Genomic DNA, 19,288 nt, shown 5'->3' on the forward strand with positions numbered 1-19,288 from the left:
TGACAGAGAGGCTTGATGAAAGTGAAGTTCAACATCTCCCATGGCCTGCACAGTCACTACATCTATTATTGAGCCACTTTGGGGTGTTTTGAAGGATCGAGTCAGGAAACATTTTCCTCCACCAGCATCACATAGTGACCTGGCCACTATTCTGCAAGAAGATCCCTCTGGCCACTCTGTAGGACTTGTATCTGTTATTCCCAAGACTGTTGAATATGTTGATGCCAATTGATGGTGTATTGGCCGCAAAAGGAGGCCCTAGACTGTATGGAATTATTGTGGTCTAAAACCAGGCATTTCAGTTTCATTGTCCAACCCCTGTATATGTTAAAAATATACGTATACATGTTAAAAGGGTTGTTCAAGGCAAACCGGGGAATTTTTTTTTTTTTATAACATTCTGTGAATGTTCACAAAAACGACTGCAGTGAGTTCTGAGACACGTCAACCATCATGATTATTCATAGACGTAGAGTACGGCCTTCTTTAAAACATTTGCATCATTCAAATTATGTTTAACTGCAGCTAAGAGTCTCATCACTGTACTGAGCTTGAGGTCTTCTGTAAATGTAAATCAATTTTAACCCTTTATGCAGTGGAAATTTGCCACTTAATCCCACCTTGTGGTTGTCTTCTAAACTGCAATTGGCTAATCTGTTAATGATTAGAATAGCAGGTAAGCAGAGGATTTCAGTGAGCCTCTAGCCTTATTATAATAACTAAAGTCTCAAAGTAGTTTTTGAAGTATGATCTGATATACAGTGTCAGTTGTGTAATAAAAGAAGAACAGGGATTTTCATCCCTGCTCAATTCTGATTAATGGATAAAGCATCTATGAATCTTTTTATTTGTTTGGGCGGTGGTTGGTTGTTTACTTCAGGCGGACATGGAGCGACCAAATCAACCTTTGTGGAGATCATCATGAACACCAAATTTCTTGGTGTCCACCTGGCAGAGAGACTCACCTGGTCCCTCAACAGCCCAGCAGGGTCTTTTCTTCTGAAAAGGCTGACGAAAGGCCCAGGTTTCATCACCGATTCCGACCATCATCTATAGAAAGACAATTCAAAGCATCTTGAGGAACTGCATCACTGTCTGATTTGGGAATTGTGCCATCTCGGACTGCAAGACCCAACAGATGATAGTGAGGACTGCCGAGATGATCATCAAGGTCTCTCTTCCCACAACCACAGACATCTATATCACACGCTGCATCCGCAAAGCCACCACCATTCTGGCTGATTGGACACACTACACTAGTTAACCCAGTGTAAGTATGTATCCAATGTTGTAAACATTAAAGCACTTTTTGTAAGTCGCTCTGGATAAGAGCGTCTGCCAAATGCCTAAATGTAAATGTAAATGACACACCTCTTTTTGCATAATCTTTATATTTATTAGCTCTTATTTGCACAAAAACTTTTTTTTATCTTTGCTACTACTTTAAAAAGAAATGTTTACTGTTTTTCATGCATCATCTCAAAGAGATACTCATTATCACAGAGTATTGCATTGTGTCGTCTTGTTTGCAGATTTTTTTTTATTGTCTTGTTGTCTTTTGTATGGGTTTTAAATAGTTTTATTAATTTATGGTGTTAATTTGTATTTTTCTCAGCTAGTCAGCTAATTGGGTTTAACAAGTAAGCTAGTTAGTTTTGTTCATTTATGTTGTATGTATCACCTTTGGCGGTAGTGGTTAGCACTGTTGCCTTGCACCTCCAGGGTCTGAGTTCGATTCCCGGCCAGGCTCGATTCCCGACTCTGTGTGCATGGAGTTTGCATGTTCTCCCTGTGTTTGGTGGGTTTCCTCCAGGTTCTCGGTTTCCTCCCACAGTCCACAGAAATGTACTGTAGATTAGGCTAATTGGCCTTTCCAAATTGCCCGTTGTGTATAGGTGAGAGTGTAAATGTGTGTGTGTGTGTCCTGCGATGGATTGGCACCCTGTCCAGGGAGTACCCCGCCTCGTGGCCTTAGGCTTCAGGTTCCCGCGACCCTGAATACAGGATAAAGCGGTATAGAAGATGAGTGAGTGAGTGAGTATCACCTTGGTGATGGAGGAATGTTGTTTGACCTGAACTGTATATGGTTGAAATGACAATAAAAGCCTACTTGACTCGATGTGACTTGACTCGGCGGTGACCAGGTAATCACAGCTTTTACTGTATGTCATATAACATGTACAGTGTGTGGGCGTGTCAGAGGCACAGCCCAACAACAGTAACGGTACCAGGATCTCTAGGTATGTTTATCCGCAGGTAAACCTCCAGCTCCAAATAAAATACTTAAAATGCATAATTCTTTTAAATTTATTTTTTGCCCCAAAATAAAAATGACTATTTTTCAGAATTAACCTATAAAAATAATTTAAAAATAATTTGTAATTCCTTAATGTGATTGTTTTCCAGCCCTGACATAACAAAAAGTCAGGGAAATGGGTTGTGGATATTACAGCAAAATAATAATGATTATAATAAAAATAAATAATAAATAATACAATTTTTTTATGTAATGAATCAACATGCCTAATTACTATTAATTACATTTGTTTAAAATCTAAAACTAAATACGTCTCATTAAAACCTGTCACCTTAACCAATTGTGAAAAACTATATAATAAACATCATTAAACTTTTAAAAGTCCAAGCAGTTGGGGAATAAAGTCGTTAGGGGAGGAGGAGGAGGAGGAAGAGGCGGGGAGGGAGAAATAAAGTTACACCACGCGCGCAATACGATTGGTCAGAGCAAATCGTACGAGCCAATCGTTTGAATCCGTCGCCATTACATACAAGTTTAACTTGCATTCCAGCGCCCGCGTGCGACTGAAAAAAAAAATCGCTCGGTCGATGGGCGTGACCGTACCTTTACTTTGGCAACGCTACCCCTAACCACAGTGGCCCCGCCTTCAAAACAATTTGATTGGCTTCCGCTACTCGAGCTTGACTTCCGGGTTTTTTTGTTTATACATTCGGCAGGCCATGCTAAGGATTTATTAGTTCTGTTCTCGGCTGCTGTATCATTCTCGTCTTTGGTTTATTCGTGAACTGGTAAATGTGAGTAACTGTATGCAGTTTGTTAATTGTATAGTTTGGCAAATGTCTTTAGAATAGCGAGTTCAAGTTGTTAATGTAAAAGCAGTGTATAAGGAATGTCTTGTTTTGTGAATGAAATGTCAGACCAAACTTACCATCCTGTAGAGATAATCTATTTTAACTCTTTACTTCAACAGAAAGCTTCATAACTAAAGAATTAACATGGGTAAGATAGCAGCTGAAGGTTAAAGATCTTTACCATTTACTTTTTTTTTTTATCTTTAACGTGCTTTAATGATTATGCTTTTGCTTATTTCTCTTTAAAACTCTGATTTCCCAAGATCACGAGAAAGATACCTGTTGTTTTGAGTTTTATCTGAGCTGCTTTTCATGATTCTCGTTCTGCCAGTTTGTCTATTAGATCATTCTCCCTCCACTAAACAATTGTTCTTCACAAATCTTTCAACATTGTGCATGAAAAAGTTCTCTCAATTGAAAGGGGTTTAGGTAATTTATTTTTATAGTGGATCAGATCAGAGCAGAAGTTTAAAACAGGGAGACAAGATGTCAGACTAATCTTCTAATCCGTCTTTGCAGAGAAGATGAGCACGCTGCCCCTCTCTCGCTCAGAGGTGTTCGACGCACTGAGGAAAGAGCTGCACGAGGATAAAGAGTTTCACCCCTCAGATGTCCATATCTTTATCATTTTGGGTGCATCTGTAAGTTTATTTTTTTATTTTTTTATTATGAGCAAAATGCATGAAATTTAATATAGCCTAAGAATTTTATCTGAATAAAGGATTTAATGTGATCCTACATACGAGATATGCACTGAAAGTTCAAATTGCACATGTTGATGGAGTAACTCTTTTTCTCTATAGAGAGATTTAGTACTCAACATGGTCTCCATCACAAGCCATGCATTTGCACGATCGTCAATTCCAACACTTGAAAATCCACTTTGTCGCACTTGATGGTTTCCCACTGTGTGGTTTGTCTTTAATACTGGTTTACATTCTTGAAACTTTTTCATCGATCTGTGCATATTGCTCTTGTCAGTGTTGTCATTTCGAAAGGGGATTTTCAAAGAGGACTAGAGAGTTGGTTTCGACGATCAAGACTATTTTGAGTAGTATTTTGCGTAAAGGAAGAGTTATTCGAGCAACATGTGCAATTTAAAGCCCACTTTTTCCCACTTTTGCATTACTTTCAGTACAGCCCTCGAATACCTTCATTTATTTGTATGACCTGTTCCTCATTCCACTATTATGCTTGTTCAGGATGACTAATAATTAAAAACACTTCCCTAGTCCATTTTCACATTTTAGACCAGGCAGCACTTGCTCTTATTTGAAAAAGACAAACAGTCTGTCATTCTGATTTAAACCAGGGTTTATTGTACTCTTTCTTTTAGAGGGAAGTAACGTTCCAGTTGGGTAACAAATGAAAAAAAAAAAAAAGGGGGCTTGAATGAGGAAACTGAGGAGTCTCACAATATAGAGGGATTGAGTAACACAGACAAGCGTTTCAGCAGGGGATTGAATGCTCATTGGTCAGATATAATGACAAGACCATTGTACAAGTAGAAATGCATTCTGGTCAGGATGAGTGATGTGCTTAAAGCAGGCGTCTTTTAGAGATATGATCAATTTGAGAAAATCAATTATCACAATGACTAGGCAAAAAAAAAACGTCATGTTGTTAATATTTAGACATAGCAGTCTGATTTAATTTGTAAACTATAAGCAAATACATGCTGCAGAATAAAAAATTACTGTGAAGTTAGTTACTGGGCGCTCCCTTTGCTTTTTTTAATAGGTGTGGTGCTATTGAGCCTGCTTGTGCAGCATCATTCCCAGTCAGCACTTTTTTTTTTTTTTTTCCTGCTAGGTAGAATGAAGGTCAGGTAACTTAAGTAACCGTAGCACCCGTATACTTAGTTGTGGCACAGTGCCAAGACACGTGAACATGTGACTTAACACTTAAATAAACACCAACTGAATCTAATCAATCATACTGTCTGCACAAAACACTGATATGCCATTTTTCTGGCAGCACTATAAGCTGGTTATGATAGGCTTGCAGGTGTGTCAGTTATCTGTGTTTTTTTTTTTTTTGGTCAAAAGTTTCTGGTTGAATGAACACGTACTTTACTTGTGTTATTACAAGAGTGCATTGGTGTGTCGAACCAGGTGAAGGTGTGCCTGTGGTGTTTATAGGTACCAGTAAATCTTACAAGAACGTTATCATTATCCACAGTTATCGTTATACATCCTTATAAATATGGGGGGTGTTCAAGTCAAACCGGGACTTTTACATTAAATTAAATTTCTTGTGAAAGAAGATGTAAAACACAGTTAGGTGACGAGACTTGACTGATGACCTGAATCTATTGAATGACCAGGTTATCATATCTATGGGTGTTAGCTATTATATAATTCTTTAGATCTAAAGATAATTAATAATATAAAGCTTGTGGAGTAGATAAGTACACTTCAAATGGAAATGAAGGCGCTAGCTGCATATGCATGACCACTAATATTATATTTCTACTACTACTACTTCTGCTATTAAAGAATAAGAATAATGGCCTAATCAGAATAAAAAAAGCACCACAGTTAAAACAGGAAGGGGCAATAAGAAGTTAAGCATTCTTGATGAGAGGTAAAGGTCCACTTCTTGTGTTTTAAAATTGCAGAAGTAATATTAGCCTTTGAAGTTGCTGTTTATGTAGAAGGAACAGCTGTGATGCAAATGTTGTCTCCATGTTACAACAGGTCTATCTTGGGCATCGTCTTCTAGTATGTGAATCAGATTTTCAAAAAGTTAAGTGTTAAAAAACAAACAAAAATCCTTTTTTGATGGAATTCCCTGTAGTTTAAATGCTTCACAGTGAGCAGAAGCACTACGCGCATGTCAAAAAAGTTAAATTCTGATTAAGTGCTTTGAGTATTTGAGCAGAAAATTGATGTGGGTTCATTCTGCAACATTTAAAATCGTATTCGCGTCGTAACTGAATCAAAACCTGTATGTCAAATGCAGCTAAAACAATGAAAGTCTAACTTATTGCATCCACTATATTTAAATACTCTGTCCAGTTTTCCTTTCCTTTCCTTTCTTCTATTACCTTTACTGTTCTAAAAGGCAGAATGTGAAGACGGAACATGTACTTTTGATTGGCTTGGTTCAGTTACTACACTTTGAGAAGAACCACAGAACTTGCCACACTGTTGACATTGTGTAAGGCCATATGGGCTTTCACAATTTTCTGTACTGATAACTTTTGCGCCAGGGCCGTAGAGGTACAACACTGTAAGGCAGCATTACTACAGACAGAGAGACTTGTGAAAAGGGACGGCTGCCTAGAGGATCCTGTTTGGGCAAGAGCACACATTTCTTATACACACAGAAAGCTTTGTCTGTCAGGGACAAGTTTAAATACCAGAGTACTTTGAGTCCGAGGCTGGAATAACAGGAAATGCACAAAAAAACAAAAAAAAACTACCATAAGAAAATCACAAGGCAGACATTTTCCTGGACAGTTTCTTGTGCTTTATTATAGAAGTATTCCTGCATGCATTACTTTCGTACCACCTGCATCTTATAAGTCAATATGTACTTTTCTATACTCTTATCTCAACCAGTTCACTGCATGCTTTTGACATTTGCTGGTCCATTTCCTTGTTTTACAAAATCGTTCAATCAGATATTTTGCTCCATGAACTTGTATATAAACAACATTAACATTACTTTAACTGCACAGAATAAATCATTTATCATATACCTACATGAAGGTAAAATGGTAAAAGTTAAATGATCCCGTAGATAAGAAGTGAGCTCTGCTAAACACTTGCCTCTGTATCTGTTAACTGTAACTATGCAACATATGACACACTTTTGTCATTTACTGTGTAATAAGTTTGTTGTAAAATTAAAAGATTATAAAGTGTGTTTTAGTGACGGAGCAAGAGCAGGGAACAGGTGAATCCTGTTGGTGGAGGAAAATCTAGAGAGATGGAGGTACTCTCTGGAAAGCAGAGGAATGAAGGTTAGCTGTAGCAAGACAGAATACATGTGTGTGAATAAGAAGGACACAAGTGGAACGTTGAGGCCACAGGGAGCAGAGGTAAAGAAGGTGCAGGACTTTAAGTACTTAGGGTCAACGGTCCAGAGCAACGGACAGTGTGGAAAGGAGGTGAAGAGGCGGGTACAGGCAGGTTGGGCCGGGTGGAGAAAAGTGTCACATGTGTTGTGTGACAAAAGAGTATCAGCAAGAGTGAAAGGAATGGTGTTCAAGACAGTGGTGAGACCAGCGATTAACTACGGCTTAGAGACAGTGGCAGTGAAGAAAAGACAGGAGGCAGAGTTGAAGGTAGCAGAGATGAAGATGTTGAGGTTCTCTTTGGGAGTGCCAAGAATGGATAGGATCAAGAATGAGTTCATCAGAGGGACAACCCATGTTAGATGTTTTGGAGATACAGTCAGAGAGGCCAGATTGAGGTGGTTTGGGCATGTTCAGAGGAGAGAATGTGAGCATATTGGTAGAAGGATGCTGAGGTTGGAACTGCCAGGCAGGAGGTCTAAAGGAAGACCAAAGAGGAGATTTATAGATGCAGTGAGAGAGGACATGAAGTTAGTTGGGTAGAGAGAAGAGGAAGCAGAGAAAAGGGTTAGGTGGAGGCAGATGATTTGCTGTGGCGACCCCTGAAAGGGAACAGCTGAAAGACAAAGAAGTTACGGAGCCTTGTTAAAATATCAAACAATGTGTGAGCAAAAACACCAAAGTCTGAGGAGACATTGGAGAGACTGTTAGTCCGAAGGAAATGAGCGTCCGGTCCCTGTAACCGGAGCAGTTTCAGTTGCAGATGTAGATGCAGGCGCAGATAATGATGAATGATTAGACCTGGATGATTAGATTAGTATACTGGTCATGCTGAATGCGTGGTTATAACAGACAAGAGGGGAAATGAGGTTGCTGCTGAGGTTGTTACAAAAACAAATAATTTAAAAAGTTTTATAGTATTTTTAGGCATTTTGCAGGCGCTCTCCATAATGAAGGATTGTATGGAATGGTGTCCGGAGAGAGAAAGAGGGGGGACAAAAACCTCAAGAAGAGTCATATGAAAGCATGAGAGTATCCCAGGGAAGATGTGTTTTTGAAGTGATGAGACCAGAATGGGAATACTGTAAAGCAGGCCATACCTTAAATAACACTGCTGCTACAGTGAAACATGATGGCGGCAGCATCGTTCACTGCAGGTTGGAGCAAAAACAAGGGAATATTACTAGGGAACTTAATTCTACTTAGAAAAATCTCAAGCTGGGGAGAAGCCTCGCCTATCAGCGGGTCAGGGGTCTCAAAAATAATGTCATAGCAACACAGGCGTGGTTAAAAGCAAAAAGATGAACATTGTACAGTGGCCAAGTCAAAGTCCAGATGTGTGGCGCTGTTTAAACATTGCAGTTATTCAAATTAAATTTTTTCTTTCTTTTAAAAGATATAACAATCTATATTTTAGCTGTGATTAGAGAATTTGACATGGGTGATACATTTGCCTCTTGGGTGAAAATGTTATACGCTCATCCTAGAGCTTCGGTTTTAACCAATTTTAATAGATCATCTCAATTTTTACTACATAGAGGCACCCGGCAGGGCTGCCCTCTCTCGCCTTTGCTTTTTGCAATTGCAGTTGAACCCCTTGCCCTTGCCATTAAAAAGAACCCTTTAATATTGCCCCCAAATTTAGGCCAAATTAATCATCATATTTCTCTCTATGCAGATGACATTATTTTGTATCTCCGCAACCCAGAACAGTCTGTACCACCCCTGCTAAATTTACTGGAAACATTTGGTAAATTCTCAGGATATTCAGTAAACTGGCAAAAAAGTGAATTTTTGGCAGTGACTAACAATATTGACTCAAATTTTATGAGTAGTCTTCCTTTTAAAGTAGCCACAAACAATCTGAAATATCTGGGTCTTAATATATCTAGAAACCCTAAAGATATATATAAATTAAATTTTTTACCCATGCTAGAAAATCTGAAAACCAATATAAAACAGTGGAGGACCCTGCCATTATCAATGATGGGGCGGGTGAATGCCATTAAGATGGTGATATTACCCAGATTTCTCTATCTTTTTCAGAATCTACCAATTTATTTGCCAAAAAAATTCTTTAAAACTTTGGACTCCATTGTACTGCCATTTATATGGGGCTTTAAAACTCATAGAATATCTAAATTGCATGTGTGTAAGCCTAGGTCAATGGGGGGGTTAGGTTTGCCAAATTTTCAACACTACTACTGGGCTGCTAATTGTAGAGCCTTAACTTTTTGGCAGGACCCATGCCCCGACAGTCTTATAGCTGATCTCCCTTCATGGCTTGTGATTGAGCGTGGTGCTTTAAACTCATCTCTCTCTTCGTTGCTATTTACTGCCCCAGAGAAATCTAAAGTTGCAGCTAGATCCCACTTCATAATTAATAACTCTCTCAGGATATGGCATCAGATTAGTAAGACATTTAGACTGCCAGGTACTTCCTTTTTTGCTCCTGTTTGTCGTAACATCGCCTTTAAACCCTCATTATTAGACCCAGTGTTCGCAGGTTGGGCGAGAAAAGGAATACTCACTCTGAGAGATTTATATATAGACAACAATTTTCCTACTTTTTCTCAACTAAAAGAGAAATTCGACCTTCCTGCTTCGCATTTCTTTAGATATCTACAAATTAGAAATTATGTTCGTTCCACTATGCCGAACTTTGAAACTCTGCCAGCTGATAATGAACTACACAAACTACTTACTTGCGTTCCCAATAATCCAAAGTTAGTCACAAAATTTGTTGATTTCTTTACAAGTCAGTTAGATGTCTCTACCAACCATCTGAAAAACGATTGGGAAAAGGAACTGGATATTCATGTTTCTGAGGAAGACTGGGGAAAGTGTCTTAAAAATATATACACCTGCTCTATTAATGCTAGGCACCAACTTATTCAGTACAAGGTGTTACATAGATTGCACTACTCTAGGGTTAAACTTCACACTTTTTACCCCACTATTTCCTCTCTTTGCAATAAGTGTGAATCTGCTGAGGGTTCGCTTGGTCATCTTTTTTGGGGATGCCCCAAAATCGGTGAATTCTGGTCAGAAGTTTTTCAATTTCTTTCAGAGGTTTATGCTTGTGAACTTCCCTTAGACCCTGCAACTGCTCTTTTTGGCTGGTCAGTCTCCTTGCAGCATCTTAACAATGCTTTCCGAGTGCCTATACAGTATGGTATGATGATCGCAAAAAAATCTATTCTCTGCATGTGGAAGAATAAGTCAAGGCCACTATTCAAGATTTGGTTGTCTGAACTTTCTTCCACCCTTCATGTAGAGAGGCTTAGATATAGTATGTCTGGAAATATAGATCAATTTGAAGTTTCTTGGCGGCCTCTTTTCAACTACCTGTTAAAAATCTCAGATAATCGCGAAACTACTTGAAACCTTGTAATCGTAGTGTCGGTTTTAATACACCATTTCTTTTAGTTCGTTCTCTGTTTTTATTTTTATTTTCACTTCCCCTGTCACTTTTGCTTTAAGTACCTAGGTGATTATATACAAATATTTGTATTTTTATTGCCACTATTATTCATAATGTCATATTGAGTAAAAATCTATTTTTTATCTTTTTTGCCTTTACACAGTGAAGTGGTTGGTTGAAGGAGATACTGTTATCTGATACTGTATACTGTGATACTCTTTTTTTTTTTTTTTTTTCTTTTTGTTCTTACACTTTTGTAGATGTGTTTTGTCTGGTTTTGTGATTGTGTTCTTTTTGTATGTCTGAAAATCAAAAAACTACCACAATAAATATAATAAAAAAAAAATAAAAAAAAGATATAACAATGCATTTTAACTTTTGAAAATGTAACTTTTTTTTTTATTATTCGCTACAAAAAAAAAGATTGTGTGAGAGCAATCTAATTACTTTTAAGGGGTTTGCAGTTTAGGCTAACAAATTTAATAATTAGTGTTTGATAATACGGGCATAGTAACAGGGGGTGTGGGTGTTGCGTAAACAAATTCAAGTGTAGTTCTTGAACGAGGCTTATTTCTATTTCACTGAATCATATAACTATTCAAACAACTGAACACATCATGAGAAAGATCCACCAGTGAGCAGTGAGACATGAATAGGCATGTGTTAATCTGACGCCTTTGTTTGGTAAAATGTATTTACAGTATGTTGTATTACTACAGATGTCAAAGCATACTACTCGTGTAAAGGCTTAATTTGGGTCAAAAATAAATCATGCTCCAGAATTTAGTCCTAACAAAATCATGTTTCTCCAGACTATTACACAGACAAGTTATTTTTCTATATAATTTTAACTACATTAAAGCACCTATCCCAGTGTTTTACTAGTGCGCCAGGGACATGACCGGACTGCCTGCTTCACGTCTAAACTGCTGGTCTTCTAGAAACTCCTTTAATGGACAGGACTATACAGGGGATGTGGCGATAACTCCCAGCCAAGATCCTGTAATGTGCAGGAATATTTATGGCTGTATGGCCTTTTTGAAAATGTTTGCACAATTCAAATGTTTTAGTGCAGCAAAGAGTCTCATCAGTGCACCCTGCTTGTAGTCTTCTGTAAATATCAGTCAGTTTTATGCCTTTATTTATGAGAAATGTCCTTACAAGTCCCGGTTTGACTTGAACACCTGCCACTTAATGTCATTTACTGTTATAGTATTGATTTATCTTGTTTTTTGTTTATAGGGAGATCTGGCCAAAAAGAAGATTTATCCAACTCTGTGGTAAGAAATTTGAATGTAATATGCTGATTATGCTACGTTCAGACAAACTACAGTATCAGATTACATAAGAGGAATTTGGCAAAGGTCACAGATTCGGACTATCTGATCTTAAGTGAATGGGTTTTTTTCTATATTTATACAAACACTGTCCACTTTATTAGAGATATCCATAGCTTTAATTCCTACATTGTTCAAATAATTTGGATGTAAATACACTCACGCACAAAACAAGGCTCTGTTTTTGAAGTGGGAAGCATGAAAACTTGCAGAGCAGGTCTGTGAGAGCACTACACGGCAGTACATGATGTGTTTAATAAACAGTATATAGAGGATGCTTGTATTTATTGTTTCTATCACTGAACAGAAAATGAAACATTATCTTCTTTTTTTTTTTCTCAGGTGGTTATTCAGAGATGGTCTTCTTCCTGAACAGACCTTCTTTGTCGGCTTTGCCCGCTCTAGCCTGTCTGTGGATGCCATTCGCAAAGCCTGTCTGCCCCATATGAAGGTGTGTGTGTGTCTATCTGTGTGTGTGTGATTTTAGACAGAATATACACTAAAGTTCCTCCATCACCCTTCCTCAGGTGGCGAACACTGAAGCAGACCGTCTCTCCGCCTTCTTCAGCCGTAACTCCTATATAAGTGGGAAGTACAATGATGAGAGCGCCTTCTCCAACCTGCATGCACACCTGATGTCTCTGCCTGGAGGTGCAGGAGCCAACCGTCTCTTCTACCTGGCCCTGCCACCCAGCGTCTACCATGATGTCACCCAGAACATCAAACACCAATGTCTTAGCACTAAGTGAGGGGAATGAAGAAGCAAAGCAATTAAAAGCACATACATGTAGAAAAAAGTAGCAAAGTTTGTAGTTTGTAATGTCTTTATAGTATGTGGTTTGAGAATGACTGACAAAATCTGTTGTTGTGCGGCATTAAGGGGATGGAACAGAGTTATTGTCGAAAAGCCGTTCGGACGTGACCTGAAGAGCTCGGAGGAACTGTCCAATCATCTTTCGTCTCTCTTCACTGAGGACCAGATCTACCGCATAGACCATTACCTTGGCAAAGAGATGGTGCAGAACCTCATGGTTTTAAGGTACACCTTTTATTGCTTATTTATCTAATATTTTCTACTGTAGCTTACACAAAGGGGGTCTTAAGCACAAAGATGTTTTTTGCTGCTCTCGTGTAAAGCTTTTCAAATGTTTCCAGGTTTGGAAATAGAATATTTGGGCCCATATGGAACCGAGACAGCGTTGCCAGTGTGGTTCTGACCTTTAAAGAGCCCTTCGGAACACAGGGTAGAGGTGGATACTTTGATGATTTTGGCATTATCCGGTAAGATGAATCTGTGCTTTTGAGCAAATCAAGTAGTTGCAGGATGGAGCAAATACAAATTTGCTTATTTACGATTCTCATCCTGCACACTTCTCACCTATGTTTAGCGATGTCATGCAGAATCATCTTCTGCAGATGCTCTGTCTGGTTGCCATGGAAAAACCTGCCTCCACCAGCTCGGATGATGTAAGAGATGAGAAGGTAATAATCCTGCCCAGCTACTCTACTGGGCTTTGTTTGGACAAGCTTAAAAAAAAAAATTTTTTTTGAAGAACAGCCCGATGAGGTACATTTTCAGTTCAATTTTAGTTATGAAATGCAGTGAAACCTGAAGGGATGGTGCTGGACCATTACCTTCGCCGAAGAAATCATAAAGGGAGATCACTTAAAATTTTGGTGTTCAGTTGCATCATTGAAAAAATATAGTCTGTAGAAATCACAGCTATAATTTGTAGTGAAAGTAAAAACATTTCCAAACACACTGTGACAAGAGACCATAGGATTTGGACTCGACAGCCGTGTGGCCATAACAGAACCACTTGTTAGTGAGACTAATCAGAGACAAAAAATGTCGTCTAATGAGTTCAGACTGACACTATTTCAGAGCGATGGGTGCGTCAGGGGTAAGAAGGGAAGTGATGGACACAGCATGCATCATGGCCACCGTACAATGTACAGTGTTATGATCTGGAGTTGCTTCAGCTGGTCAGGTTTAGACTCGGCAACGTTATGCAACAATAAAATGGAGTCGGCTGATGACCTGAATGTACTGAATGACCAGGTTATCACAGCTATGGAGCTTTTTTTCCTTCTCTGATTGCCCAGGCATATTCCAGGATTCAAATTGTGAAAGAGCGGTTCTGGGAGCATAAGAAATCATTTTCACCCCACTATGTGCTGTAATCAAAGCAAAGGGCATTCGAATGAAACTTTAGAGTGTTTGACTTTTTTTTTTTTTTTGGCAAGGCACTATATTTAAAGCTGACACTGATTCACATTAGCAGCATCTGCTGGTCAGGTTTGCACAACTGCAGCCTGGATTTAAACACAAAGCAGTGATTTTATTATATTTTTCTGCTCCGATCTGTCTCTTTATCTTTCGTTCCACTATTTGGACTCCTGCGCATTATGCAGTGTGTCTTGAGATAAGATGAGATGTTAGTTCACAGAAAGGAAGAACCATTTTCACATATGGCATGGAAAACAGGTCTAGGTGTGTAGTAAGGCATTTTAAACATGCGAACTGATAAGTCTTTTAAAAGGAATGAGTCCGCAAGCTTTTCTTTTTTTTATGTAATTATTTGTTTTTGGTAGAAAGTAAATAAATAGTGTTTGGAAGCACTACTGCACTCACATGGATGTAAATCTGTCTATGAACACAGTTGTTCCCTTACGGTATTTCTCTGTCTGATGGCGTATTCTCACTGGTTCCCTCTGCAGGTGAAGGTGCTGAAGTGCATTGCTCCAGTAACTCGCTCAGATGTGGTTTTGGGCCAGTACGTAGGAGATCCAGAGGGAGAGGGAGATGCTAAGCTAGGCTACCTAGATGATCCTACTGTCCCTAAAGGATCTACACAAGCTACATTTGCTACAGCTGTAGTCTATGTCAGGAATGAACGCTGGGATGGTGGGTGATATTTGCATTTCTTTCCTGTTAAAATGATATCAGTTTCAACTGATCCATACGTACATGAACAAGAAATGTATTAAAAGTGATACTGCTGAGTCTATTTCATAGACTGTTTTATATCTCCTCTGCCTCCTCCTCTCTCAGGTGTTCCATTTATTCTGAGATGTGGGAAAGCGCTGAATGAGCGGAAGGCAGAAGTGAGGCTGCAGTTTACAGACGTACCAGGAGACATTTTTAATTCTCATTGCCGGAGGAACGAACTGGTGGTACGTGTCCAGCCCAATGAGGCTATCTATGCCAAGATGATGACCAAGAAACCTGGAGGCTATTTCAGCCCTGAGGAGACGGAGCTGGACCTGACCTACCGTAGCAGATACAAGGTGAGGTTTTCTATGTCTCGGCTACTAAATATCGTGCGTATGTGAGTTTTGTTTGATGATTTTGCACGTTGATCTAAATGCGATCAAGGTCACATCAAATGTCTAAAAGGGGTTTCCTAAATAGTCTGCATCTGTTTGTCACACAGAAATGCGATTTACCTTTTCACACCCATCTGTCTGTGTCTGTCTGTTTAATTGTCTGTCTGTCAATGTGCCTGGCCTAGATTTTCATTAGTCTGATATTACAAGGACATGTTCTAAAATTTTGATAATGGAATTATCATTAGCTACATTTGCATGGACAATATGCGAGTGTGTCCGAATAAGCCCACAATAACATAAACAAACAAGACAATATTTTCAAAGTGTCTACCACTTGCATAAATTTTCTATTCAATTCAATTCAATTTTATTTATATAGCGCTTTTAACAATGGTCATTGTCCCAAAGCAGCTTCACAAAAAAAAAAATTAAAGATTTTTTTTTTTTTTTTTTTTAGAAAAGAAAAGAAAATATTTGGAAGTGTGTATGTGTGAGAAAAATGTGTCTAGATAATAATGAAATGAATGAATGATGAATGAAATGTCTCTGATGAGCAAGCCAAGGGTGACGGCGACAGTGGCAAGGAAAAACTCCCTGAGATGGCAATAGGAAGAAACCTTGAGAGGAACCAGACTCAACAGGGAACCCATCCTCATCTGGGTGATAACAGATAGAAATAACATCAAGTGTGTTGTGCAGGTGAAAGTTCAATATATCAGAAGTTGTGTAGATTCAGTTCAGCAGGAGGTGCAGAGGGCAGATGGGGTCAGATCACTGGAAGCACAGGAGCAGGATGTGTAGCTCCAGCCATCATAAAGCAGAATCTAAATTTCAGGGTTTTGAAACCTATTTAAAAAACTCTCTTGGTCAGCTTGTTGATACAGCAAGTCAAGTTCAGTTCCGGGAGCACGCTCGTAAGTTGGATACGTTCATAAGTCCGACAAAGTAAGTCTTGTACACCTTTGACACAAATATACAATGTAAAGCAAGAAAAAATCCAAACACACAGGTTTAATGTCTTGGTTCCGCATTATACTTTTGCGAGACTGCGTGTTTAAATTGCAAGGGGAATCCCGTTGATCAGATTTTTCTGATGTCATAGCAAACACAATATAAGGTCAAGCAGGTATATTGATGTATTCTTTCCCTTTCCCATCAGGATGTCAAGCTTCCAGATGCCTACGAGCGTCTGATCCTGGATGTCTTCTGTGGCAGTCAGATGCATTTTGTGCGCAGGTGAGGCAACACTGCAAATTCTTACTGCTTTTCAAAGCTCTCTATTAATATGCTAACATTCCACTATAGCAAAACTCCCAGGGCGTTATATATTTCTAAAGCTGTTTCTTGATTGTAGACATGGCTGGATGTTGTGAATTCACCGAATACTTTGTCTCTACTCTTTTAGTGATGAATTGAGGGAAGCATGGAGGATTTTCACCCCACTTCTTCATCAGATAGAAAAAGAGAAGATTGCTCCCTTTGAATATAAATACGGAAGGTAAATCATATTTGTTAAATGTTAAAAGTTATCTCTAAATAACCCAATATGCATAAAAAAAGCAAATACATTGCCTATTTAGGTATTGTTTAGTATACTGTTGTTCCTAATTCCTGTTGTTCGTGTTGTCCATGCAGCCGTGGTCCTCCCGAGGCAGATGAACTGGCGCAGAAGGTGGGCTTCCGTTACGAGGGAACTTACAAATGGATCAATCCCCACAGACTGTGAACGGAGCACAGACATTGTGTTTGCATTTCGGAGTCAGTTTGTGTGCAGACCAAAAGAATTTACAGATCACAACCATAAAAATAATTAACTTTTTTTATATCATGCCTAGAAATTAAATGCACATCATAGTTGTTTGTAGTCTATTGTAACTAATTGCTCCTATAAAAAGCTACCTGTTATTCCTTTCTGTTTCATTCCAGCACTTAAATGGTCACATAAAGGCACATTTATAGATTATAGGTTACATAACTGTTCTTATAATTTGCTTTCCTTTTTTTTCCTCTTATCTATAATATAGTATGTAATTAAATAATGTCACTGTTTTCAAATAGGAGATCACGTAATAATTGATAGCAAGTGTTTAATGGGTAGGAGCTTTTTAATATTAATTCACTTTCTGTTTGCTGTTGTGTCACAGCTGCAATATTCACAAACATTTTCACATGTACAGGTCATGTGTTTGGTCCATTTAGTGCAGGGCTTTAACAAATGCATTGCATTAATAGATGATGTTTATACACAATAAGGCTGAAAATATTTGGACACCTGACCATGACGTAAATATACACATTCCAACACCATAAATAAGGAGTTGGTTCCACCAGGTGTATTGTCATGATAAAACAGGTTTTGGCCTGTTTTTTTTCAGCGAAGGGAAATATTAAACATGCAGCATACCAGCCTCATGTTGGGGGTAGAACCACTTATGGATGTAATGGTCAGGTAGGGATGCCATTAAATGAGGTAAGTATAGACGATTTCAGGGGCCCCTGGCCGACTTCTTTGGAAATGTTGAGTTTGTCAAGGTTTGGGGCCCAATCTATTAGCTTTTTAAGGCACCCAGAATCTCTAGCGGCGCCCCTATGGTCAGGTGTCCACATACATTTGACTTTATAGTGTGCAGGAAAGAGTTTTTGAGCCACAAGATCACAGATAACAAAATCATATATTATATAACTTAAATCTTTTGTTCTTACATTCCATTTTATGTTTTGCACCGTCCCATGTGACATTAAATACATGATGTCATGTGATTTATTTTTATTTTGGCTTGCTAAGATGTCATAATTACATTAGCTTTTTTGTCTACAACAAGATGGTTGATAAAAGTTTTTAATTTTTGTTTCCAACATAAACAGCAATTGACCAATGATATATTTGAAGAAAATCGTGAAATGTTATCCAAAGTTATTCAAATAATTTTTTATGGGGACCTGAAAAAAACTTGATTGGTGTCGGTGGAGCTGCATGTTGTGCATTTAATTATAATACTTTTGAATAATGCTTGGGTTTTAAAAATGCTCTGATCATTGCATTCCATTCATGCTCTTATAAATGTCCAGTTACAAGTTTATGACTGAACACACTTCAATTTCAGGCTGAGTGAGATGAAGTAAAAAAACTGCAATTTTAGGTAAAACCTATGTTTAAAACTGGTATTCCATAAATAAATGCTATATGACCAGTGTTATTAAAAATGTTCTTTATTTATCTTAGATTGATAGATTGAGTGATTATATTGGAAGATTTGGTGAGAGTTTACAAAAAATTTTCCATCTCTTTTGTCACAAATTAAGCTATTCCTTATTTACTATTATTTGTTTATCTTCATCTGTCTACAAACTTTTTTCCAGTTTCTAAATATTGTGCATTTTCCTTGATAAAGGATTATTAAAGTTTAATTAAAAGAGCAATCATTAACTGTAATTTTTTTGCAAATGAAAAATGTGTATCTCTTTAATGCAATACGCCCCAAATTCAGTATAAAGACATAACACCGAAAACCCAACTCAAGAATAATCCCCAACCCAGTAAATACACCAAGCCTAAAGTCAAATATCTGTTAATTACACAAACCCAAACAAAACCCCTTACTCCCAAATACCCCAGACAGACAGACAAAAACAAATACCACCTTAATTCTAAATCCACCAAATACCAATATGAATATGCATCTTACTATTGATGCACAAAACACCCCAAAATAAAAACACTGCACACGGATAAATTCCACTAAAATAAAAATGGGTGTCCCCTTTGGGGAATGTTGTCATTAGTCTTTTAGCTGCTCCTGTCATGGGAATGCCACAGTGAACCACCTGGGCACTAAGTGAGAATTGAACCCAGGCTTTCCACATAGCAGGCGAGAAATCTACCACTGAGCCACCAATACCCCTGCTCAGGACATTGTGAACCTACTGTAAATAATGACCAAAACCATTGGCGTTTCTAAATACTATGCTCACCATACATCAATCAATTCTAATGAAATTAAGAAACTAATTTCCTTAAACTACCTGTATGAATTTTTGTGGAGTCACACAAGACTTTACTGC

At 38.2% G+C, this 19,288-nt stretch overlaps 1 protein-coding gene across 2 annotated transcripts; it reads left to right on the forward strand.

Moving 5' to 3' along the window:
• The first annotated feature begins 2,916 nt into the window (after positions 1 to 2,916).
• On the forward strand, positions 2,917 to 18,646 carry g6pd (glucose-6-phosphate dehydrogenase). 2 transcript variants are annotated; one of them, XM_053482785.1, is made up of 14 exons: positions 2,951 to 3,051; positions 3,228 to 3,256; positions 3,628 to 3,749; positions 11,799 to 11,836; positions 12,236 to 12,344; positions 12,421 to 12,638; positions 12,774 to 12,932; positions 13,049 to 13,174; positions 13,282 to 13,375; positions 14,615 to 14,801; positions 14,949 to 15,184; positions 16,386 to 16,462; positions 16,632 to 16,724; positions 16,862 to 18,646. In XM_053482785.1, exons 2-14 carry the CDS (start codon positions 3,253 to 3,255, stop codon positions 16,950 to 16,952), a joined length of 1,554 nt encoding a protein of 517 aa, XP_053338760.1. In that variant the 5' UTR covers positions 2,951 to 3,051; positions 3,228 to 3,252; the 3' UTR covers positions 16,953 to 18,646. The 2 variants fall into 2 exon arrangements, with proteins under 2 accessions (XP_053338761.1, XP_053338760.1); XM_053482786.1 differs by lacking the exon at positions 3,228 to 3,256 and having other exon boundaries at positions 2,917 to 3,051.
• The last annotated feature ends 642 nt before the right edge of the window (positions 18,647 to 19,288 follow it).

Source organism: Clarias gariepinus, chromosome 22, assembly GCF_024256425.1.
Source record: "Clarias gariepinus isolate MV-2021 ecotype Netherlands chromosome 22, CGAR_prim_01v2, whole genome shotgun sequence".
NCBI lineage: Eukaryota > Metazoa > Chordata > Actinopteri > Siluriformes > Clariidae > Clarias > Clarias gariepinus.

Bases quoted from the DNA above. Each gene is read 5' to 3' on its own strand.
- g6pd (XM_053482785.1), top strand. The intron at 14,802-14,948 runs GTGGGTGATATT...CTCCTCTCTCAG, and splicing joins CAGGAATGAACGCTGGGATG to GTGTTCCATTTATTCTGAGA. The intron at 15,185-16,385 runs GTGAGGTTTTCT...CTTTCCCATCAG, and splicing joins CCTACCGTAGCAGATACAAG to GATGTCAAGCTTCCAGATGC.